Source organism: Lampetra planeri, chromosome 41, assembly GCF_965212315.1.
Source record: "Lampetra planeri chromosome 41, kcLamPlan1.2.h2, whole genome shotgun sequence".
Taxonomy (NCBI): Eukaryota; Metazoa; Chordata; class Hyperoartia; order Petromyzontiformes; family Petromyzontidae; genus Lampetra; species Lampetra planeri.
The window spans coordinates 7509018-7534440 of record NC_136147.1 but is presented as its reverse complement, the minus strand read 5'-3'; the positions used below and the strand labels follow the sequence as shown (position 1 = coordinate 7534440).

At 47.6% G+C, this 25423-nt stretch overlaps 1 protein-coding gene across 1 annotated transcript in view; it reads right to left on the bottom strand.

The window, feature by feature from the left end:
* Positions 1 to 379: 379 nt before the first annotated feature.
* The window catches only part of LOC144732151 (glutamine--fructose-6-phosphate aminotransferase [isomerizing] 2-like), a 40512-nt gene continuing 15468 nt past the window's right edge, over positions 380 to 25423 (bottom strand). The window contains exons 6-20 of the mRNA XM_078613479.1: positions 23678 to 23812; positions 22037 to 22098; positions 19907 to 19983; positions 17947 to 18015; positions 17697 to 17802; positions 16984 to 17147; positions 16365 to 16460; positions 15118 to 15215; positions 14358 to 14478; positions 12525 to 12682; positions 11270 to 11384; positions 10618 to 10745; positions 9683 to 9850; positions 8747 to 8908; positions 380 to 3780 (exon numbers count right to left, since the gene is read on the bottom strand). Of these exons, the coding sequence (XP_078469605.1) occupies positions 3736 to 3780; positions 8747 to 8908; positions 9683 to 9850; positions 10618 to 10745; positions 11270 to 11384; positions 12525 to 12682; positions 14358 to 14478; positions 15118 to 15215; positions 16365 to 16460; positions 16984 to 17147; positions 17697 to 17802; positions 17947 to 18015; positions 19907 to 19983; positions 22037 to 22098; positions 23678 to 23812 (1704 nt within the window). The 3' untranslated portion in view covers positions 380 to 3735. The remainder of the gene's footprint in view (positions 3781 to 8746; positions 8909 to 9682; positions 9851 to 10617; positions 10746 to 11269; positions 11385 to 12524; positions 12683 to 14357; positions 14479 to 15117; positions 15216 to 16364; positions 16461 to 16983; positions 17148 to 17696; positions 17803 to 17946; positions 18016 to 19906; positions 19984 to 22036; positions 22099 to 23677; positions 23813 to 25423) is intronic.

Sequence of the window (25423 nt, the reverse complement as noted above, 5' to 3'; positions counted from 1 at the left end):
TGTGCACTTTTAAATCACCTAGATTGAAAACTCATTTCTTTACAACTGCTTTTTGTGAGTGTTGCCCTTCCGATTTGCACGCATGGCTACATACGATGCGAAAGAAGTTCAATATACATCTGAGTGTTTTTTTTGCACCTTTTTTCTCCCTCAAATATTGCTTGTTAAACCATGATGTACAGTCGTGTTTTTTTGTAAGAATATTGATGGAGTGGCAGTTTAAGCGGGCGGGATTGTGCGAGAGGACGTGCCCTGACGAGGACGATGAGATACCACTTCGTGCGCACCTTCATCCAGCAGTGGAGTCATCATGGCCGATGCTGAATAGGTGAACATTCTCAATCAGCTGGCACCTTCTTTACGACGCGACAACACATGATTTCCAGTCTCAAAAAAATGCTTTATTGAACAATTGTACGAGACAAAAATGTCTACATTTAAATATTACAAATATAAAGAACATAAAAAGTAATAAAAAAAAACACCAAACCCACCAAAGCTGGAAATCAATTGGACTTGGCAACATAGATGTTCATACGTTTAAGGCCAGTATTATAGGAATGATAACGGTGATTGTGTGGTGTTAATTTTAAACATGAAATCACAAAGCTCCCCTTGCTATTGGCAGATATGCAGTAAAACGCCCGTAATCCGCGTCTGTTTGGGGGGATGCTATTTGCAGATCCTCTCATCTGCAATGCACCGTCATAAAAAAAAAACACCTCCACCACAAAATAAACTCCCAGAAAGTTGTGGAGAATAGCAGTACATATTTTTTTCCTTTTCGGCCGCTTAAACGAAAAACTCTTAAATTTCACATTTTTCACGCATTTGAATCGCGTGTGGGGGAACAGTTTTTATCGATGTAACAACTCCTTAAAAAAAATTGCTCGGAGTTTGGATTTTCGCCGACCGTGGGCAAAAAACAAATGGTAAGTATCTACGGACAAGAAGAGAAGCGTGGATTGAGTGTTTTTATTCCTGTACTTGTTATGATTGCAGCGTATGTAATAACAATATTCACATTTCTTCGAACAAAAAAAACGGATATTTCCAGCTCTTAGCGTGCAGAAACGTTTGCACTTTAAATTTGTATTGCACTCAAATGTAAATTCAATTTGGTCCCAAGCATAAAATATTAACAAAACAACACCGCCGCCACCCATTTAAAGCAAATGTCACTTTGTTTTTCTTACAAAATTGGATCTTGTAATATTCACAAAGGGATGGATAACCAAATTATTTGTTCAACTAAGGCACTTTCAGGCTTTTAATAATTCCATCCTGGGTCAAGAAACAATGACAATATAAAGGTTAACATAATTGTTACTTTAATACTAACTTTTACAAATTTACAACGTTATAAGTAACATGCAAAATTAATGTATATTAATTGCATTAAATATTTTGAGTTATATCCTACAATATGGTTCTCTAATTAAAAAAAAATACATCACAATGCACGGATCAAAATCTGTAAAATAACAGAGGACTTTAAAAAGTGCTTGGTTGGACAACATTTGTATCAGGTTATTCTCTCAAGGCAAATCTAAAAAAAAATCAATTGACAAAACTTCATTAGAAAGCTTTTCATGGTGAAACCTCGACTATTGCAATTCATCCGGCCAGGTTGCGCTGCGATTAGAGCCCTCGACTCTTGAATGAGAAGCATGGGAGTTCAAATCCCAGCCGTGGTGACGAACTCGGCCCGTCGTACTTCTGCGGTTGATACGATCCTAATTTTTGCAAAGTTGACGGCAGTTGTCATGTGGCGAACCATCCCCTGCCACAAGAAAGTGGAAATTCCACCGCCTCCTCTGGATTGCCAACGGATGACCACCACATTTCTCATTTCAGCGAGGAGAGCCTTTGACGTCAGAATTCATATTACCTTTATTATTTACAAGGTCAGGGTATTGTACACTGATGTCAAGCCAAAGCCCAAATTTTAAAATTTTATACAGGACTAAAGATATATGTAAAAAATACTTTCCCGACATACCTATTCTCACAAAAGTTTCCCCCTACAAATGACAATGAATCTCGATGGAGCTTCGGATGGTTGAATTAATGACGTCGGAATAAAGTGTTTCACAACGACGGGGAAATTAAAAGTGTACCACCGTATCGCATAATCTAAATCCCACTGATTTTGCAGGTTAACCCCATGGACAATTGGCCTGCACAAACACACTGTTGAGTTAAAAAGAGATCTACAATTCCTATAAATTTTCTCTCCCCCTCCCCCCGCCCATTGTTCTATAAAGTTTGGCTCAATGGAATGGTAAATACATTTCAAGATATCTGAATAATGCATCAACGGATGAAATGACTCCACGCCTACCCACCTCCTTCAGGCACAAGTCCCCTTTGTGGCCTTTAAAACGCATCCATAGGAAAGGCACTGCAGAAGCTTTGAATAGATTAGGGTCATTGTGGACGTGTGTCTGGGTGACCCCAACATCTGTTGTGCTCTTTGCAATCGAGCAACTTGTCCTGTTGGCTCAAGCATTCGCGTATGCATATTTAAAAGCAGAATGGGTGGGGGGGGGGGCAAGATACAAAAGACCAAGAGACTTGTCCAATTTGATGGCTACAAAGTTGTGTGCAGCTTATGCTCGGCTTAAGCAATCCACAGTGCTGTCGACGCTGAAGCTTTGTCCGCTGACGGTGGTTGAACGCGTTTCTCCACATCCGTTGATTGATACCAATTTCATAGCCTATTTCCCCCCCCCCCCCGCGCCTCTCCCCCCCCCAAACAGCTATTGTGAATTTATAAAAACGAGAAACAAGCGATTGTAATGCAGGAGGACTGAACGTGCCCAGCGAAGGGGGCATTAGCATTTGAAGCACGAGCATCTGGCGATGGGTGGTGTCGGGGTGTGTAAATGGACAGCGGTTGGATGACTTCAACATCGATGAGTTTTCATCTCATGCCGCCCGTCCACTTTTGACTTTTAGAGCGATATAGCAAGCGGTGGAAAATCATATTATTTAGTTTAAATAAAATAAATAAAACTGTAAAATTGCAAATACACTCTCAACTTAATTTAGCATTCTTCAGCATGCCTGTAAGCTTCGTTTTGGTCGACTGGCCAATAAAATGTGTTTGTCGTATATAGAGGTTTTTAATGTTTGTGACCAGTACACACTGCACCCGATAGATGATGCTCCAGCTATTGTAGTTGCATATCATTTGGAACGTAAAGAAAAACTTGCCTAATTAGAAAGCTACATGTATTGTAATTCTCGCATGATTGTCACCCTAATTCACCATCAGGATTTGGCCATTCAGCATTGGTGTCATTTGACAAAAAATATTTTCCTGATGTAAAATTTCCTTCCACAACTTCCTGATGTACATTGCTGAATTTCTAATTAACCTCCACAATTTATGAATGTTGTCTATTTCACGAACACTCTCGAAGTCAGGATTTTTTGAGTACGTAACTTTTTTTCTACCACAGGATAGTGTAACAAAAATCAAAGTAAAAACAAAATACATTCGTGGGCTTTGTGGCCCTGTGAGTTATGGAAGCTGAATTTTTTTGCTCCCTCCTAGCAGATGGTAACTCTCCGAATGCCGTGATGCAACCTCCAGAAACGTCCCGGAGAGGGCCTTTAAGCCATTTAAAGCTGCACCAAAATAAATCACGTGCGGAGGCACTTTCAATGCTTTCCACGGCGAATGTCTGGACGGGGAGGGAGCGGTGATGTTCCAGGGGGTCCCATGCTTCATTCCACGGTCACAGACTTGGCCAAGTTCCTTGGACAGTCCACCTACACGCAGAATGGGAGACATTGTTTGAGCAGGCGTGCATTACACGTTAAACGCGGTGCTAGGGTTCCGACAATGGTAATGTCTCTCGGCAACTGATATTACGGTGTAGCTTTTTTCGCGCTCGTGCCGTTGTACGTATAGCCCTCCGTAGTGTTTTCGGGTTCTACCGCGTGTGGTTTTGCACGACGTTTGATGTTTCGTGGCCACGTGGTGGGAGCTTCTCCCAGCACGTGGAGCGAAACGACGGTCATCGTGCCGATAGGCACGCGGTAACAACCCAAAAACGCAATCGGAGAACCGGCAAAAATGTTTTACGTTCTAAGCCGGCGATTCCTGAGCAGTGGTGTTGCACCAAGTGACGCTGGGAAATAGTTCCAAAGATAGCAGTGCAGAGCCACTGACATTGCCTCGTTATTGTCGTGTTGCATTGGTGAACCGTGAGCGCTTGAGTCGCATTGTAAGGTTAGGGATCGACTCAGCCATTCAGCCCTTTCGGGTTTGATGATATGAATGACAATTGGTGGTATATATATATATTTTAACCCAGTGGTTGGCTTTTGCAGAATGTGGAAATGCCACCACTTGGTGGCAAGACATATAAGCACCCCGCCAATGTTTGTTTGAGGACGGCGACGCTGCTTCAAGCCTTTTGATTCTTTTGATGAAGAAATAATTAAAAACAACAAATAGTAAATCAATAACTAAATGCTGCATCTGGAACTTGAAAGCAGTGCAAGCAGCAGCAGACCACTGGTGTTTGATAGGAAGTTCCCCATCATCAGGGAGTCTGCCTCAAGCATCGCTTTCCCTCTCGGATTCCCAGTGGTGTCTCTCTCTCTCATCTCCCGCTCAGATTTATTGGCTCCCCGTTAAAAGGAGGACCACCGACTGTGCCTCTGCAGCGCTGAAGGATAGACGGCAGCACAGTGACTGAAGCGGGGGAGGGGGGGGGTTCAGAAGAAAGGGGAGCGAGGAGGTGGCTGTGCGAAAGTTAGACCGCGGAGCTCGCACGTGCGCACCAGAGGTCGCAACCGGGTACCCGATACCCGTACCCTACCCGATACCCGGCTACCCGTACCTGGCCGGGTAAGGGTACGGGTAGCCGTTTGCGACCCTGGTGCGGCCAGGTACGGGTAGGCCGTGAGTCACTGGTGAGTAACCGTTTGTCACTCATTTCGAGTAGGGTACGGGTAGGGAACGGGTACCCGTACCCGGCCGGGTACGAGTACCCATTTGCGACCTCTGGTGCACACACAGCACAGCCTACGGTCGAGCGACAAAAAAAAAAATGTTTTACTCCGGCAAAAAAAAAGCACAAGCAACGGAGTTTTAATGCCCCATTGCCAGCAATCGGCACTGCCGGTCAAAATGTAGGAGACGATTGTGGTTCGTGACAACCGCATTGGCAGTGGGTCACATGCACAAATAATAATACTCCAACAACAAAAACCTCTCGACACATTCACGAACAGCGCTGCACCGTGGATCGGCCGCGTTTGTCTCCCTCAGTACTGACGTCTTACACGTGTGTTTTTGTTGCACCAGGTTACTCATTTAAGGCTGAGGCTGGTTCCAATATTACTTTGCCACTGATGTGAGCCGTGGGCGGGAATATAAGGCCAGGTCGCTATGTCCGTAACGCAGTGCGGTAACCACTGTGCCACCATGCATATACACAAAGGCAAAGTTCCCCCGTATAGCCTTGACAAGACTGCTGGGCAAATACCATTTGCGAGCACCTATGAAGGCTGGCACGGTACACGAGGGGGGTCGGTAGCCAATACCATGCCTAGCCACCTTTGTCTCCCCAGTGGCAATGTTCACACATCGCGCACCAGGTGCTCATTTGAGGATGAGTCGACCTAGGGGAAGCCCAGGACCGGTTCAGATAATCGTCACTGGTGTTGGCCGTGAGCGGGAATCGAACCCAGGTCGCCAGGTTCGTAGCGCAGCGCGCTAACTGCTACACTACCGCTCTCCATTATATAAAAAAGATAAAGATGAAGATCCCCCATATAGCCTTAAAAGACTGTAGGGGCAAGTTCTGTTAGCGAGCACCTATGAAGGCCAAAACGGTACACGAGGGGGTGGGTGGCCAGCACCACGCCCGACCGCCTTTGTCTCCCCAGTGACAATGTTTTACACACCACACCAGGTACTCATTTCAGGCTGAGTCGACCTAGGGGAGGCCCAGGACCGGTTCAGATCATCGTCACTGGTGTTGGCCGTGAGCGGGAATCGAACCCAGGTCGCCAGGTTCGTAGCGCAGCGCGCTAACCGCTACACTACCGCTCCCCCATGATATAATACACACAATGACACACATCTCACCACTATGTTTGGCATCCTGATATTTCAAGAATCTGTTGCAAGTAAACAAACCGATGACTGTTGAATTGGGCTGAGACGCCTGCAGCACAGGGGGCATATCCCATTTCCTCCCCCATTCGCATGTCACCTCCTATGCATCACAGCTGCAAGTATGTCAATGTTTGTGTGACCCCGGTCGAGTGCCCCTGAGCTCTCTCCCTCCAATCTTGGAAGCTAAGCAGGGATTTTAAAGCCTGCTTACTACTTGAACGGGAGACGGTCTGGGAATAGCAGGTGTCAGTCGAGTTTGGCCAGGACGTGGCAGTGCCGAAATGGATTCTTGAACACAAATGTGCAGAGTTTTTGGGTGGGTGGGTTTTTCGCCAGGTTAATCAGATTTCTTTCCAACATGCCAAACTCGAAAACTTGGCTGTGACACCATTTACTACTTGCGTGTTATGTCACAGCGTTTTTTTTTAATGTATATGTCAGATGGGACACTTATATAAAACAAATCACTCTAGCTATTGGTAGGCATCAGCCCGTCAATTCCACGTAAAAGTGGGGTGAGTTCTGAATAGGGTTGCCACCTGTCCTGGTTTTCCCAGCATCGAGGTCTCTTTTTTTTAGTAAGCTATCCTAAGGCGCAATAATGCATGTCATATTTTGCACGGCAAGTGAGCGGTGACGTCACATCTGTGATGTCACCCGCATGCGGCAGCGTCAAGCAGTGTGCCTGCTGACGTCACGCATCCCCCTCCCCAACCTTCCGTGTCGGGCCGTGTATTAATCCAAGACACGAATCCAAGTCCCGGGCGAAGCCGGGTAGTAAAGCTAGTTACGGTATAAAGCTTGACCTACAAAATGCCCCGTTGGTCCTGTAACTGAACGCCAGTGTCAGGGTTGGTAAGACACCGTGCTCTACTGCCACCTCGTGGGACGGAACGGACAGTGACTGCGGTCAACTCAAGAGGTTTTGGAGGTTTAAAGGGCTTTAAGAGGTTTAAGAAGCCATGGCAATGCGAGAAGGTAATTTAAAACCGAGGTAATGGCCACCAGAGGTCGAAGGCATCTACGGCTGCCTAATCTTTACTCGCCGTTTAAAAAAAAACAATTATTTAATAACAACAACCGCCATTCGCCACTCAGTGGCGGTGACGTCACCACGGCGCTTGTGCCAGGCTACGTGCACCGCGTTAAGGCCACGTGAAGTCGAACGCCCGCTGGCAGGTCACGGGACAGACACGGGTTTTCTATGGGTCGACCGACTTTGTCCCTTCCACCTGTTACACAATTCCGACGGCCTTGCATGGCCTATTGTTGACACTACCCTTCTTAAACTCTAAAGCAGCTGGCTCAGGGAAGTCAGGAATGCCACCCAGTGATAACATTAAGGTGTGCGTACAGACACACATTTATAATGGTAGCTATCACCAAAGCAGCGACCACGATGATGATGATGATGATGCTAAAAGGCAATATACTATAGAAATTAACATTTGGTTATTGCCATTATGACCGAAAGCTGTTGGCATTACCAGCAGTTTGAAAGAAGCTTTTATGCAAAGTGTTACTATTCTGATACTCTTGTATCAGAAGATAAGTAGTTTTAAATTTAAATAGACCGGTATAGCATGAATTAGTCGCCAAGAGTGGTAAGTTTGCCCTGTCAAGTGTGCGTCACAACACAGCATGTAATTAGACCCCATTTAGAACTGAGAAAGCCAATCATTCCTGCACGTTCTTGAATGGTGCTGAAATGCATTTGATCACTCTGCAGGCTAGAAATGCCAAAAATTATTGCACCATCCCCTTGAGATGCAATTAGTTCTATCTCGGCACTGGCATGCCACTTAAAGACATGTTAATTAAAATAAATGCAACTGCTATAAATAACATGGCCACATTTATCAGCTGTCACATGCGGATAATTATGCCACTTTAGTGAATTAATGTTTTGATTACGCAACGCTAATGCTATTTTATTTCATGAGTCTTGGTACATTGCCCATCCTTGTAATACCCCTTGTATTACCTTGTAATACCCCTGGTATTACAAGGATTCTTATAAGCACAATGGTGGGTGGACGAACAAAAATCCTGAAATATATCAAGAGTAATACGAGAGATGATGATGTCATGCCGATGATGATGTCAATCATCCGCAATGTCCCTGATCCCATCAGAATTATGGATCGGCGATCACCACCGTGCATAGAACAGGTGTCATGGGCGTTGTGAATAGGCGATGACAATGCAGCAAAATTTACTGCATCCCCCCCCCCTCCTTCACAGACACACCCAACGCCTTCACAAACCCGCACTGACCATCGTGGTGAAGTTTGCTTAAAAAGGCCCACCAAGACCGAAACATCGTGGGGGGAGGCCAAATTTTACACCGCGAACGATGTCACGATTCATAATAGATTTGTTTGGGTCAGATAGCGCAATTAAAATGCGTGTCATACGCCATGCCTGATGATGCTGTTTGCAATTACCAGCCCGTACGGCCTGGGCGGAGGCCCTCGCTCAGCAGCGGCTTGACAACGCAGGCCGTGCGTATAATCGAAGGAAGCCGACCCATCCTTCGGGGGCGATCGCGGCAAGCAGACGACACGAAAGCAAACACGAACGACCGAAGGGATGTCAACTCACGTCGAATCCGCGCAGGTTGGCGAGGTGCAAGGAGAGCAGCTGCAGGGGGATGATGGTGAGGATGCCCTGCAGGCAGTCGACCGTGTGTGGGAGCCCCACCACGCGGTAAGCCTGCTTGGCGATCTCCTCGTCGCCCTTGTCGCACAGCAGGATGGGGCGGCCCTGTGAGGTCACGGCACAAGAGCCATTCGTCGTCACCACCGCCTTTTCCGATCGAATCGTTCGTACATTGCTAATTGGCTAGGCCATCGAACGAAGACGGTCACCGCGTCGCGCGCTTTCAGACGCGCTTCTGCGGCCGTCTGGAATGCTCTCACTTCCGCAATTACAAAGCCACTGAAGCTATGCACTTTTAAATCTGATTTGAAAACTCATTTCTCTGTAACTGCTTTTTGTAGTTTGGCGTCCTTCCCCCGCACCTCCAATTTGCGCGGTCGGCTACGCACGGTGCGAGAGAAGTTGAACACAAATACACCAAGTATTGATACCGGGCGGTGGTGGCTATGCACATGGCCTGCATTCCAGCCCTGAGGAGGTGAGGGTTGGAGGATCACGCACACGTGTCGGAGAAACTCCCTTCCCTTCCCGTGGGCATCAAGGTGCCATACCCTGGCTTGCCAGGAGAGGGCAGTGCAGCAAGTGGACGAAATCGCCCATCTCTTTCTAGCACACTAACCGCTTCATCTCATCCGCACCTTGTCCAACCCCCATGGAGTCGGTCGCGACAATTCTCTTTCTGCGTGATCCCTCACGCTGCTCCAGTTTGGAGTTTGTCCCCCATCGTCCCGAATCGCAAAGCGTGTATGACAGCCTCGCTCGATTCACCGAAATATAAACGAGCCCATCAGGCCTCATCCGCCACAGCTTCAGCGGTGCCGCTTGCGGCTGGCCGCCCGTGACGCAAGTACACGCGCGTGTGATGATTCTCTCTCTCACCTGTCTGGCCACCACCTGTTGCAGGGCATTCTGGCACTTGATGTAGGTGGGGTCCTTCATGGCGATCATGATGACCGGCATGTTCTTGTCAATGAGCGCCAGGGGCCCGTGCTTCAGCTCCCCCGCCAGGATGCCCTCCGAGTGCATGTACGTGATCTCCTTGATTTTCTGCAACAATTCGACCATGGGTTGTGTCATGGACGTACGGCGGCACCTCCGATTATCACGGTCGGCTAAGCGCGGCGCGAAAGAAGTTCAACATAAACTAGGCTATTTTTTATTTTGCCAGGTAAGGCCCCGCTGAGCGGCATAGCTCTTTTTTCACCTGGCTATCGCAAATGATAGCTCAACGAAGCAGCTTATTGTGCATATTCATAGCAGTCAAATACTATTCATAGCAGTCAAATACTATAAGCCCAGAGAAAAATCCACGCGACCACGGGGAGAACATGCAAACTCCAAATATACAGGCATCAGGGTCGGCATCGAACCCACGACCTCCTGTATACCATGTGAGGCAGTGAACATCTTGCCACCACGGCCCCCTACATACCACACACACCACGGTCACAGACGAACACCATCCAAATTGGTGACGCTGTGGTTAAGGCCGCAAACTAAGGGTGCAAGTTTGAATCCCCGGTGAGAGTCTGATTTAGTTAAATTACTGAGGTGGAAACAACACTGAGAACATAGATTTAACCCAGGATAGCCTCCCTGGGTCTCAAGACTATTTTTCCGGGGGTGATCCTGTACTGCCCTCTGCTGCCCGCAACCTGCACCTGCAGCAGCCGGTAACATCCAAGCACGATCCAGGCTCAGGCCTGCTGAGCTGGGATATTGCGAGATCGGGCACATTATCTCCGTGATTTGAGGATTTGGTCGTAGTGCCATTCACCAGGCTTTGGTGTTACTACAACGAACATTGCTTTTACCAGTGCTCCCTCCATGCAGGTGGAGTAGTGGTATCCACGGCCCATGACCAGCAGCGAGCGCTCCTGGTACAGCTCCTGAGACAACTCCAGCATCTTCTCGTCGAGACTCAACACCTCTCGGATCAGGTCTGTGTCCACGACACGCGCGCACAGACACACACACACACACGGGCAGCAGCGTTAGCAGCGTCATCGACAGAGAGAGGGGTCTGTCATCGTGTCGGAGGGCCTATTTGAGTGAATGAGATGCTCTGTCGCTGTATGGGGACAATACAGACGTAAGTTGTTGCATGTTCTCCCTGTGGTCACGTGGCTTTTTCTCTGGGTCCGCTGGTTTTTCCCTCGACATTTTAGAATCAACATGCATTTAGATTATATTGGCTGCTATAAATATCCACGTGATAAGCCACTTCGTTGAGCTATCATTTGTGGTCGCTACGGAAAAAAGAGCTACATAGCTCAGTGCGCCTTACCTGGTAAAATAAAAAAAACAGTTTAGCTTAGTTTTAGACTTAAGAGCCACTGGTTTACCACCCCCGTCCTCTCGTCTATGGGCGTGGCCCGTTTGTGGTGGTGGTGGTGGCCTCTGCCCTGCTGGTAGCCCTGACCGCAGGGAGGGCGCGGTGGTGGGCAGGCGGTTGTGACGACGCACCTGGCAGCGCGTGCATGGCGCTGATGATCTCCCTGCGGCGCTCCTGGAGCGAGATGCGGTCCTCGCTCATCATGAGGCCGAACATCACGAGCGCCACGAACTGGCTGGTGTACGCCTGCCGGGACCACGGTGGGGTGGGGGGGGGAAACGGGGAGAACGTTGCTTGGTCAAGGCGGGGCAGAGTTCATGAAAGGCAACGTGGCTCCCTACACTCAAGAGCTTGACGGAGAGGTGGTGGTGGTGGTGCGAAGCATAACGAGAGCGAGTCTTTCTTGAAAAAACTCACCGCTTTAAACTGACCTTTACCCCCCATAGCTCAGGCCGTTCACCCTGGGTGTTTTTTTTAATTAGTTCTGTTTTTTTATGCTCTCCATACATGGGTGCATTGGATCTACAGATTCAACGGCCCTTACAAATGTAAATAATTATCACTATTGCTTATTATTAGAACCCCAAAAAGCTCAAGGGTGCACCACACCCCCCACCCCCCCCCCCCCCACCGCGATTCATGACAAATTAGGGGTGCATCCAATATCCACTCGGAAACAAATCCTGATCACCAAAACGAGATAATTTAAATAAAATGGCAATTAACCTCTCCCAATTCACCGTGTCTCCTCTGTTTGCACCTCTCCTCTCACGACGCCACGTCTCTAGTTTTGTTCCCATTTCCCTTGCCTCACGGTCATCTCTCGATTTACTTTATTCGGTCATCTCTCGCCCCCCTCTAAAAATACGACCCCTTCTTAGGTCTCCCAATGTTTGCTGGGCGAGAACACAGGCGGGGGGGGGGGGGGGGTAGCAGGCAGAGGTCGTGACCGGGTACCCGATACCCGTACCCTACCCGATACCCGTACCCTACCCGATACCCGGCTACCCGTACCTGGCCGGGTACGGGTACCCGTTTGCGACCCTGGTGCGGCCGGGTACGGGTAGGCCGTGAGTCACTGGTGAGTCACCGTTTGTCACTCATTTACCAACGTCTTGTCTCTTATCACAATTCAAGTTCCTAGAATCAACCCACCCGCGCCTGCAACATGGCTTCATCCCAGAGGTCGCAATCGGGTACCCGTACCCGTACCCTAACCGATACCCGGCCGGGTACGGGTAGCCGGGTATCGGATAGGGTACGGGTAACAAAAAACAATTTAGCTTAGTTTTAGACTTAAGGAATCAAAACCCGTTTGCGACCTCTGGTAGCAGGGGGGGCAAGGGGCGTGGTCAGGGTGGGTGGGGGTCGGGCAGGGCGAGGCACCTTGGTGCTGGCGACGCCGATCTCGGGCCCCGCGTTCACGTGGACGCCGCAGTCGGTCTCGCGGCAGATGGAGCTGCCCACCGTGTTGGTGATGCCCACCGTCAGCGCCCCGCGTTCCTTGCAGTAGCGCAGCGCCATCAGCGTGTCCGCCGTCTCGCCTGCACCGCGACGGGAAAGAAAAGTCGATGTCGTCGTTAGCCGGGCGGCGGTGGCTACGCACGCCTGTAAACCAGCACCGTGGAGGCGAGGGTTGCTGGATCACCGCACACACGTCGGGAAACTCCCCGTTCCCCGTGGGCGTCGAGGAGGAGCCATAACCTGGCTCGCCAGGAGAATGGCATAGAGTGCTACGATTTCATCCCACACGTCAGCAGTCATTCGTTGGCCGACAACACTTTCATCTATTAAAAGAACTGCAGAGCTTGGGCAATTGTTGGTGCCCGGCTCTCGCCGCCTGGCTGCTGCCTTCCCCACTTGTCCGCGGTTCCTCGCACCGCCGAGTTGTTCTCTCTCATCTGGAGCGAGCGAATAATGCGCGGCGCATCACCGAGTTGACATCATTGTAATTATTACCATCGTTCGCGCACCCGGCCGTCATTTCTCTCAAGTGCATAGCAATTGTTGTTGTGCTGTCGATAACATAGCGGCGCGAGATGACGCGTACGTTCAGAACTCTCGCAGAGGAGTGCGCAATGGCCCACAGAAGCAGATGTGAAAGAACTACTTCTGAGATTCCTTCACGAGAAGTTTTTTTTTTTAATCCACACACGAAGCGATCTGTGCTTTTGACCACACATCCAGTCAAAGAGAAATGTTCATTGCATGGAATTTATACAAATGAAGTGAAAACCTAAAATAATGTTTTTTTTTTGTACACCGATTTGGCGGTTCTGAATGCACAGCCGCCTTGTGATTGGCTGTGGGGAATTTCGTAAGCATACCATGTTCTTTAAAAAGGAGAGCGGTATAATTTGTATATATAGGCCTTTGTGCCCAAGCAATCATTGACATTTAAAATTTGCTACAATGAAATAACAGAAAGAATGATCACCTGCCCTGCTAGGAATTGTGTCAAAGGGATATATTTTATCCTGCAGATGGTGCATTTTGTATATGTACGTATGTCTTTGAACTTCTTTCGCACCGTACGTAGCCAACTGCGCTGATCGGAGGTGCGGGGGAAGGACAACAAACTAAACGTGGGTGTGTGCACAATGAACCTGTCGGAAGGTGGAGATTAGACCTTCATCTGAGAATCCGACATAAGCCAGCCTTTGTACTACCCAGCCACTGCTTGTGAAGTATGTGTGTGTGTGTACACAGGGTGGACCCAAAGTGAGGACAAATAGCATTATTATTTTATTTCAACAAACCACGTCAGGGTTATTTCATTTACGTGAGAAAATGTTCAAGTTGACTTCCAGCGCACCGCACCCACTGGTGTACCTTTCGTCTACTATGCGTCACGGACCACATGCAAGTTGACGAGCAACGTGGGAAATAAAAAGAGCGAAAATCAATCTCTGGCTGCGAGCGTCAGTCGGTAGGTCGCTCGGAGGATCGATCGATCAGTCGGTCGGCCACTTGGCCAGTCGCTCGGTGGATCGATCAATCAATCAGTCGGTCGGTCACTTGGTCGGTCGATTGGTCACTTGGTGGATCGATCAATCAGCTGGTCGGTCACCTGGTCGGTCGATTGGTCACTTGGTGGATCGATCAATCAGCTGGTCGGTTACCTGGCCAGTCGATCAGTCGCTCGGTGGATCAATCGATCACTTGGTCAGACCGTGTTGTGCGAAGTGTGCCGGGCAGTTGAGATTGAGAGCGCCGTACCGGACTGGCTGATGAAGAAGCAGATGTCGTCGCGGAACACGGGCGTGCTGCGGTCCAGGAAGTCGCTCGCCAGCTCCACCATCACCGGCAGCTCGGTCAGCTCCTCCAGGGTTTGCCGAGTCTGCACGCACAGAGAGGCACGCGCCGGCAGCAGCAACGTTTGTCAAGGGTCAGGGGCGCTCCAGTGACGAGGCTTTAGTTAAGCATGTCGCGATGATGACGATAATAATTTGGACTTATTAGAGCGCTCTTCATCCAGGGATCACAATGACAGTGAGCATAAAAAAAACTTCACGCTATGAACAAAATAATAAAATGGAAGGCGAGAGCTTAATGATGCGATTCGGTTGAAAAGCGTTCCTGAACGAGGAGGTTTTAAGTCGAGACTTGATGATCGCAATGAAAGCGGAATCCCCGATGTCCCTCGGCAAAGCATTCCAGAGTCTAGAAGCTACGCAGGGGCAGAAGCCCCGGGCCCCCATAGAGTGGGGCCTAGACCTGGGAACAACACGGAGATATAGATCCACAGGCGGAATCGATGAAGTCAAGGAAATTGACAACTTGGTTTCATCACGGCAGGCTGAAACTCAGAACAGAAGCCAGGATCCCATTGACTGCCAGCTCAGTGCCCTGACCACTTCTACCACTCGGTCACCTCCCATGTAATAAAGAATGTTCATCCTAAGCAGTCCTATCAATGGCCAACAGGGCCAATAAATCTCTTGACTTTTATTACGGCCGATGAAGCCACTGCACGTACAGCGATGCAGGCGTGGTAGCTGGTTCCGCAGCCGATCAAGATGAGACGGCGGCACCGCATGATCTCCTTGATGTGGTCCTTGAGGCCGCCCAACATCACTGTTGGAAGAGCGATAACACTGGTCAACACATTTTTTCTGGCATAAGCCATTCCAACGATTCCAAATCTGGCATCAGTTTTTGTCTATCACATCAGGTTTTTGAGATATCAAATATTGCATTTTCAATAAAAACTGCAGAAGAAAAATATTAAATAAATGTGGATATCTACATAAAATGATATTATAAACACACTATCCTAAAAATACAGCACCATATTTTAACACTAAAGCAGTCACTGACTCGCAACAAGTTGCAATCATAAGTGACAGAGTTAATTTTGGGTAAAATCAATGAAAATGGGGTATGCCGATAGCATAAAAATGAGATGTGATGAGCAAATCTGAGATCAGATTTGGAATCAGCACCCTGAAATTAATCTAAAACAGCTGCAAAAGTCCAGGCCAGAATTTTTTTTTTTGTTGACCAGTGTAATTTAACACAGAAACTCTCGGGGGGGAAACATATAATCCACGCACAAGCAAGCACAACATGTATGCATGTGTGTTGAACTTCTTTCGCACCGTACGTAGTCAACCGTGCTAATCGGAGGTGCGGGGGAATCACAATAAACTAAACACAAAAAAGCTATTCGAAAGAAATTAGTTTTCAATCTAGATTTCAAAGTACACAGCTCTAGTGGCTTTCCAATATCGGAAGGAAGAGTGTTCCAAACGGCCGCAGAAGCACATCTAAAAGTGTGCGATGCAGTGACCGTCTTAAACCTAAAGTATTAAACTAAACAATTAAAATTTTTTATCAGGTATGGTCCACTGAGCTATGTAGTAGCTCTTTTTCAGACGCGACCTGGTCACAAATGATAGCTCAACGAAGTGGCTTATGTGTAAAATTATAGCAGCCAAATACTATAAACGCATGTTGATTCTAAATGTGGAGGGCAAAACCAGAGGATCCGGAGAAAAAGCCACACGACCACGGGGCGAACATGCAAACTCTCCAATTACACAGGCGTCAGGGTCGGGATCAGGGTCGAACCCACGATCTCCTGTACACCAGGCGAGGTAGTTAACATCTCGCCACCGTGGTGTCTTCATAATCATCATCCCACTGAGACACCACATCTTTCTATTTAGGACAGAAGTTTGCGTGCAAATGCCGGAGGCGAGTCGTCGGTAGTGGTCAGCCAACCTGTGAAGTCCTCAAAGTTGACACGGCCACGCATGGTGTTCATGATGGACTCTGGCTGCTCGAAGATCTCCTTCTGCATGAATGATGAGTACGAGCCTGTTCAACGAGACAGCGTGTGGCAGGGCAACATGACGAGTGAGTTGTGCACTACTTATCTGTTAATTCCCCGTGCTACGATTGAGAGAAGCTGACCCTGAACTTAAAAGCTACCCAAATCCTAAGCCAATTGAAAGAAAGATACTTCACCAACTCCACACATTTATCGTACAGTTCCATCGCCAATATCATCGCCATTGCGCCATTAGATAATGATGATCGTGGCGATGATTAGTCATGATGATAATCATCATCATCGTGAGTTATCGATAATATTAAACGGTTATTTTATATCATGGTGTTCGTGGCCATACTCTTGTGGACTGGGCAGAGACCATCAACCAACTCAGTCTACTTGAGAACCTGGTTTAATCATCGGTGCTTTTCCAGATCTCAGAGGTCACGAGTAATGGACGTTGGCCCATTACTCGTGACCTCTGAGCCACAAGGCCACCTCGCAATGCGCATCTGTCGTCAAAAGTGACAATGGCCAATGCATCTTTACTGTGCGGACGTCTCTCACCCTTCATGATCTGCTGCATCTCCATCTCCAGGGTCTGCACGGCACGGGCCGACTGGTCTCCAGCCTTGCGCTTGATGCGGTGGATGGAGAGGTGACCATTTAAGACTGCCGCCACGTCGTCATCCTCCAGGAAGATCACCTTGTTCGTGTGCTCAATGATGGCGCTGCACAGCAGAAGAAGAGACGTTCCCTTACCAAGTTCACCACTCTTGCATCACAACCACCATCATCACAACTACCACCACCACTATTAGTGCCGTCATCATTATCAATGCAACCACTTCTATTTCTGCCAACATCATCATCATCACCACAACTATCATTGTAATCAATTAGATTTCTTCGAGAGCGTATCGAATAATGTTTCACCGGTTTTTTTCACCAACCTATGACCGCTGGGTGGCTCAGGGTGGTCGCAGAAAACCACTGAGTGTCACGTGACTGTCGTGCATTTGAATATGTGCTGCCCCGAGTGTGGATGAGAGACGCCTTAAAAAAAAAAAGTTCAAGAAGTAGTTCTATAGGATCACCTTCCACGGGCCGTGCTGTAACACGGAGTGAAGCAGTGCTCTGAGATCGTTCTAAGTCGACACTTCATTTTGTGACATGGCACGGACAGAGAGCACAGTTGGGAAGAATAATCATTACCTTATTATTAAAGCTTCATTGCTACCGCTAAACGGTTGGTGACGCAAACTCGCACATTACCGCACCTGGCATCAGAAGCAAAGTAGTACTCCACAGCCACGTCATCTCCCAGGTGGTTGAAGGACGTATCCGTGCTGTTCTCAGAGATGAGCACTGCCTTCTCGTGGGAGCCTGAGTAACCATGACACACACACACACAACAACCACGTTACACGTTCACACGTACATTTATAGTTTGGCCCAACCTGTATAAGCTCTGCAAAGAAAATACCGAACACCTCCCATTGGGGATCGAACCTCAGACGGGCTATTTACCTGTCGAGATATCTTCCACTTCTGTGTTCTCTAGGTGGCTGTTGAACATGATCCGATGGCAGTGGGAAGCTGTGGGGCAGAGAAGACATCAGTCAGTTAGCCTGCAGGGACCAAGATATACCGCCGAGACATCTGAACGACGAGCGAGCCAAGTATCGGTTCCAAGTACGGTGTAACATTCCAGTATTCTCATGTGATACATTCTTAGAAGGTCCAATAGACTGCGTTTAAAAAGCGAAATTGCTTCCCTGTTCAAACAATTGCCGGGTGTTGCTCACTCCATGTTCTTATGATGAGGCCCAATATCGCCATCGAACAAGCACTGTAAATTTTTTTCACAAAGTGGAATTCATATCAACAGTGGAAGAATGATGGGCCTAAGTCTGGATATGAACAATCTGGATTATGAACGTGCAGCCTTCCGCATGCAAGTCAAGCACTCTGTCATTGACGACGATGATGATGGTGTAGATGGTAGTAGTTGTGTCACCAGCATCGCCCGGCATTGGTACATTTAATTGCAGATTATGAAATGCCGGCCGCTCTACACTTCGCCGAGCACTGTAGCAAGAATTATTCATTGCGTCAAATGAGACACGCGCTCAGCAGATGTGTGCGAGAGAGCAACTTCAAATTTCACACCTTCAATATTTTTTTGCACCCTGGTTCGGCAACATATTTTTTTACTGTCGCTTGCATGCCTGCAAGCCAGAATCATTTTTGTGCTGTCTCTTACGCAACGCCTGCTCTCCAACGAGTAGGCGTCGATCAAAAGAAGACTTCCCCTTGGGGCCTAATGTTGGTTGTGGCTTCACAGGGGATGCACTTTGCCCAGAGAGAATGGGTGAACAACCATTTTTTTTATCGCAGTTGCAGACCACAGGCCCAAAGGCTAAAAATCACCAAACTGCCTGCAACAAACACGACTGTCAAAGTTCATCTTCTTGGTTCTTTCGGTAAAGTCACGTAGAAGGGAAATAATAAAATAATAAAAATACAACATAATAAAATAATTCTCACGACGTTTCGGCCACAACGCAAGCAGCCGTCCTCAGGTGAAGAACAGGTCTGTCGGGAAGACAGCTGTCGGCGTCGATCTGAGGACGGCTGCTTGCGTTGTGGCCGAAACGTCGTGATAATTATTTTATTATTTTATTATTTCCCTTTTACGTGACTTTACCGAAAGAACCAAGAAGATGAATCCCTGAAGTCACGAAAGCTTTAAATCGAAACTGTCAAAGTTGTTTTATATATATAAAATAATAATAAAAAATAAAAGTTCACAAGTTTCTCGAATTGAGCTGGGTTGTTGTAAGAGCTTTGGAAAAGAGACGACGGGAAAGAATTCCCAAGTGGAGGAGTGCGAGGGTAGAAGCAGAATTGTAAGCGTTGTATGTACGTATGTTGAACTTCTTTCGCACCATACGTAGTCAACCGTGCTAATCAGAGTTGCGGGGGAAAGACAACAAACTAAACACAAAAAAGCAGTTCTAGAGAAGTTCGTTTTCAATCTAAATTTAAAAGTCCATAGCTCCTGTGGCTTGCTAATATCGGAAGGAAGAGCGTTCCAGACGGTCGCGGAAGCGCAAGTGGTGGATGAACACCGTGTGGATGACGGCACAAAACAGTCAAGTCTGGTCCACTGAGTTTTGAACATTGGCGGAGGAACCAACGAGAAGAGTTTATGGCGGCCGTAACCCAAAATCGAACCAAGGAATCTCCGTGTTCCGCTTAAATCTCAAGCCACGCGGCCACCTCCAACGTGGAGGCAAATTAAAGTACGAAAATAAAATGCAGTCGGTGAGTCACAGCCAGAGTGTGGGCGTGACGCCGCAACGTGCAGCTACGTGCGGGTCCTCGGCCTGGGCGCAGGAATCGATGAGCGAAGAGCACGAGAGCAAGCAGCCATGGCGCTAGCGATGGGAGAGAGAGTGACGAAGAGGCGCCGGAGTTGCCCTACCTTTGCGGTAGCGGATGGGGATCTCGTCGGCGGAGAAGCCGTTGCTACGCACGCCGACCAGCAGAGGGCTGCCTCTCCTGCAACGAGCGCAGTGACAATAACAGCGTTAGCTATTAGACACGCGGGGGGGGGGGGTAACGGCAGTAACAGCAACGCACCACAGCACGGAGCGCCTGGGTTCGATGCCTGACTCGGGTGCGGGAGTTTGTATGCAAAAAAACCGCACACTGTAATCGGTGTTGGCACCAGTCAATCCGGATGCAGGATCCTCCTGGCAAAGCCGAGCTCGTATCCCAAATGATGCATCAGTATTCATGCTTGGCAGCCGCCGTGCATTCATAGTTGTGAAGCCATTAAAGGGAAGATGGAGTGCGGGTGGGGAGATGGGGTTAGATGTCACACACTACTGCTGTTGGCCGTGGCCAGGAATCGGACTCGGGTTGCCACTGTTCTCCCCCATGATATACGGCACGAATATAAAGGTTCAGGTCAAAGTGTATCTCTTCTAAAATACAGCACTGAGCAGCACGCAGCACAATGGGCAACCCTGACGCAGACGATGGACATTCCACGTTTCTATGGCGGGATCTCGTTGATTACACAGGACACCCACTGTTGATTGAGAATAGAATGTAAATGCTAATACAAGCGGTCCTGCAGAGTAATAACAAAACGCCGCTAATCTATCGTTCTCTCTCTTTTGCGCAGCACTTTTGACAGCTGTGTGGAGCTTGGCTTCAAATACGTTTATTAATAGAATGACTTGACTTGATTGTGTATCACTGCCAACGCAGTATCACAATTTTTTAAATTGTTTTGACCAGTTATTTTTAATTAGCAAACATTGCCAATGTTTGGAAACTCGACGTCAAATAACCTTGGCTTTTTGTAACTGTAACTATTGTGCAATTCCCACAGTAATGGAGAAAGTGAACAATGACACATCATGAACAAGTAATAACTGTTTGTTTTTTCTCTTCTTGCAATGTTCAGTTTTTTGGCCGTTTTTAATGAATGCTGGGAAAGACCGTAATCTCGGTGGGATTATGACGAGTGAATGAGGTCCAGCGCAGAACGAAGACAGCTGTTGCCTTCTTCACACTGAGAGGCCGCCTGGGAAAGACTCTAAGGCGTGTGCCCTGTACGCACACCCGATTGGCACGACGCTGTTCCAGATGGCAGGGCCGGAAAAAAAGCAGAGACTTCGGTGACCTAAGGCACACACAACGGCGACGACAGGCAACGTCTCCCGCGCATGGGTGGAGTGTCTCGTTTGGCTCCTACGCTTTCGCCGACGTGTTTCTCTTGCCATTTTTTGCATCTTACTTTCGTTATACGACAATGTCGGGTTTTTTTCTTCACTTTTTCTCTCCCTTTTCTCCACGGTTGTGCTATACAGCTCTCCCGATGCCTTGTCGGGTTATTGCCGAGTGTCGAGTCGCACGATGTCCGACGTTTCGCTCCACACACTGAAGAAGCGCCCAGCATGTGGAGCGAAACTACTACTACTTCTACTGTTTTGTATTTTACCAGGCAAAGGCCTACTGAGCTATATAGCTCTTTTTTTCAGAAGCGACCTGGCCACAAATGATAGCTCAAAGAAGTGACTCATCACGTGGAAATGTATAGCAGCCAAATGCTCTAAACGGGTGGCGTTGATTCTAAATGTGGAGGGTAAAAACTGGAGGACCAGGAGAAAAACCCATGCGACCACGAGGAGAGATACACGAAAACTCCAAAAATACAGGCGTCAGGGTCGGGATTGAGCCCACGACTTCCTGCATACTAGGCGAGGTAGTGAACATCTCGCCACCGTGGCATCCGTGCCGTTGGACATCGTAAATACAAGGGAGAGCTGTTCTTTTTGTGACGCGTTGCGTTCACGTGGTCGAATATTTACTGGCTGCGCCGCTCGTCATGGTCACGTGCCAACAAGATGTCCAATTCGAGACTTCTTGCTGGCACATTGAAATGTTGTGGCTTGGCTCTCCAACACACCGGTGTGCTGTACTCGTGACGAATTGGCACGTTCTGTTTACGTGACAACCCTTACTAGTTGGCTGTGTCGGGTGGCGGCGGGTTTTAACGACACATTTATATATTTACGTGATCTAACCCAACAAGTCTTACCTTGCGCAAACCACCTCGCCTGGGTAATGTGAGCTCTTCACCACAATAGCAAAGGCCCCTTCCTACAAGAAGTAAAACACATTGCATTGAATATGAGACGGTGATAATAACACAGATAGATAAGATCGATAAATCAACTTTACTTAACCAGGGTGTTGGTCCATTGAAAAACGCATCTCAATGCGCCAGATCATTTACATACAAATTGAGGACACGAGATGCAGAATTCCATTCTCGACAGTTTAAATCTGATATTCTGTATCAAATATCTGCCAGACTAATCTCGTGGCACGGTTATTATCTTGGCAAAAAGAGAAATGTCTCCATTTATCTTGGGACTTGGCGGTGCAATTTTCATCGTTGGGTGGGCGGCACTTTTTTGCCAACGTCAAATTGAAGAAGACAAAGGCGTCCCTCCAAGATTGGGAATACAGCCATTGGTGTTAGTTTTGTTGTGAAATCACCGGGGAGAAATTTGGCAGAGGCTAATAGACTTTATGCAGCTGGCTCATAAGGACATTGGGCGAGACCCAAGGCCCCGCTTGCGTCGCGGGATGTGATGAGCTCAGTCTCCGAGTCGTCAGTGCGACTGTGTGTCTACGCATTCCGTCTTAGTAAGCGGGTGGTGGCACTTGAACTGCCAAAGAGGGCAGGGCAGCCGGTTTGCAGACGGATGGCATTGCCAACAGTGAATGCTCGATGCGGATCAAAATATGCTTAGAGGAAGAATATGTACGTTTGGAATGAAAGAACGAATTAAAGTTGTGTTTAACTTCACTTTATTTGCCATTGCTGGATATTAGATGTTGTCAAGCAAAGTGTTTGTTTGTACAAAACAACAGTTATTTCTAGGTTAATTTGCTGAAAATGCATTTAACCAAACAACTAAAATCTGATCTTGTTCTGGGCCTCCCCAAAGTCAACCGAACCTTCAATAGCACCTGGTCTGGTATGGTCTTGTTCTGGTTCTTCTTTGCTCCCATGTATATGCTGCCTATGTTCACTGACCAGCATAGTGAAGTATGGTCAGATAACCCCCTCGACCCATATGGCATAGGGAGGCCCTCATCCAGCAGTGGATTGACAAAGGGCTGCACATGTAAGGTATAGCAAGCATCAGCGCAGGGATAACATTTGTGGTCTTACATGCATGGTGCTGGCTCCATCACCCCCTAGTGTACCATAGTGACCATAATGTGCTTGCAAACAGCACATGCCATTACTATCAATGACGCTAAATGGAGGTTCTTTGTCTTTCGTAACGTGCGTTAACCTCTCTGACTTCGCACGTGCCATCATGAGTGTTTGTTTTGTTGTGCTTTCTAATGGGGCGCTGTGGTGACGAGACGTTAACTACCTCGCCTGGTATACAGGAGGTCGTTGGTTCAATTCAGACTCGGACGCCTGTATATTTGCAGTTTGCGTTTAGAGCATTTGGCTCCTATAAATTTCCACGTGATAAGCCACTTCATTGAGCTATCATTTGTGACCAGGTCACTCCAAAAAAATCGCTATATAGCTCAGTGGGCCTTACTTGGTAAAAAAAAAATTGGTTTATAGTTTATAAGCACATGGGGTGACACCTAAGCCTGCATGCATTGTGGGAGCTGATGTGATGAGTGCTGGGCAGACTCCACTCACCAGCTGCTGCACCACCCGCTCCACCAGAACGCTGAAACGGATGTCGTCCTTCTCGCGGTTGTCGTACATGTACTTGATGAGCTTCGGGATGGACTCCGTGTCAGTCTCGGACTCAAAGAAGTAGTTCTTGCTCTCCTAGGAGAACAGGGACATCCAGGGGAGAACATTACTAACCCATTCAAAATCGAAATCCAATACATTCAGCATTAACACTGAAGCCTCAATTGAAACAATATATCTAATAGGTGGCATTTTGGGAAATGGGCCAGCTATATGTTACGTGTTTTATATCTATTCACTTTGTTGACGAATATTTTGAGAGTTTATCGGTAATTGTGCATGTGCACCACTGACAACGCAGCAGCACCATCATAAAAAAATTTGTAAAAAATATATATAAAGCCCAATTAGTCTGTTTCATCTCGATCTTGCCTGCAATCACTCTTCTCTCATCTCCCTCCACCTTCGTTTTGCTGGGTCGTGGGAACTTCTGCACCGCCGCTCCACCTCCCAGAGCTTGACCAATTTTTAATTCCCACAAAGTGCTCTAGCCGCAGCGCCGCTCTGCCGGACACGCCGGCTTTGTAAAAATGTACGGATGTTTGAAAACCTAAGTTACACCTAAATGTGAGGCACGGTATGAGCAAGGTAAACGTCCAACTTTTGGCAGAAGGGCACCCACGAGAGAATGTTCTAGGGAACGCCTCTAGAGGGTATTTGCGACCTACTCGACCACGCTGGCCCGATATCTTTTTAATTCGTTGTCCTACGTACGGTGCGAAAGAAGTTCACCACACATACATCTTGGAAGAGGCGGGAGTGTACCCACGCTTTGCCCCACCACACCTGATCCTGCCGATCAATTGGGGTGTACCCATCCGTACCGCGTGATGGACAATGGTGCGGGGGGGATGAACAACTTTGCCCACTGTTTCACTGCCCTGCCAGGAGATGAAACCGGTGACGCCTAGAATGTGAGTCTAACCATTGCAGCACGGCAGCATGCCGCCGTATACGCGTGAGTAAAATCCAGTATTGTGTAGGAACAACTTAGCCAGAAAAAGTATAATAACCATTGCTACAGTCTACACTATAGACTGCCAGTACACTCACCAAACTTAATAACCAGGCTACAGTCTGCATTATAGACTGCCAGTACACTCACTCCGATTAAGAACCAGGCTACAGTCTACATGAATGGGTTATTTATGTATTATTCATTTTTATTCACTTTCTTTTTATTCTTATTTTTCTGTCTACGTGACTTTACCGAAAGAACCAAAGAATAAGAAAAAATCTAATATAACAATATAAAACACATTCTGTACGCGTGGATTTTTTCTCCGGGACCTCCGGTTTTTCCCTCCACATTTAGAAACATGCTTCTAAATAATTGTTTTAATTGTTTTACCGCTATAGGCCACTTTGTTGAGCTATAATTTGTGGTCAGGTTGCTTCTGAAAAAAAATCTAATAGCTCAGTGGGCCTTTCCTGGTAGTTTAGTTTTTCTATATTTTTTAGTGATTTGTTTACCTTTCCCATACTTTGCACACCTATTGTGCTTTTTGCATTGTTGTTGTAACGTTATGACCTGCCCCTACTGGACATCTGTTAAAAAGAGCTATATAGCTTATTGGATTCCTCCAGTAATAAATAAATATTATGATTCGGACAATCTTCAGCAGACTCAGGTAGAGGTTACGTGGCCACCTCTGTCGTCACTCATTCAGGCCAAACCCTGCGAGG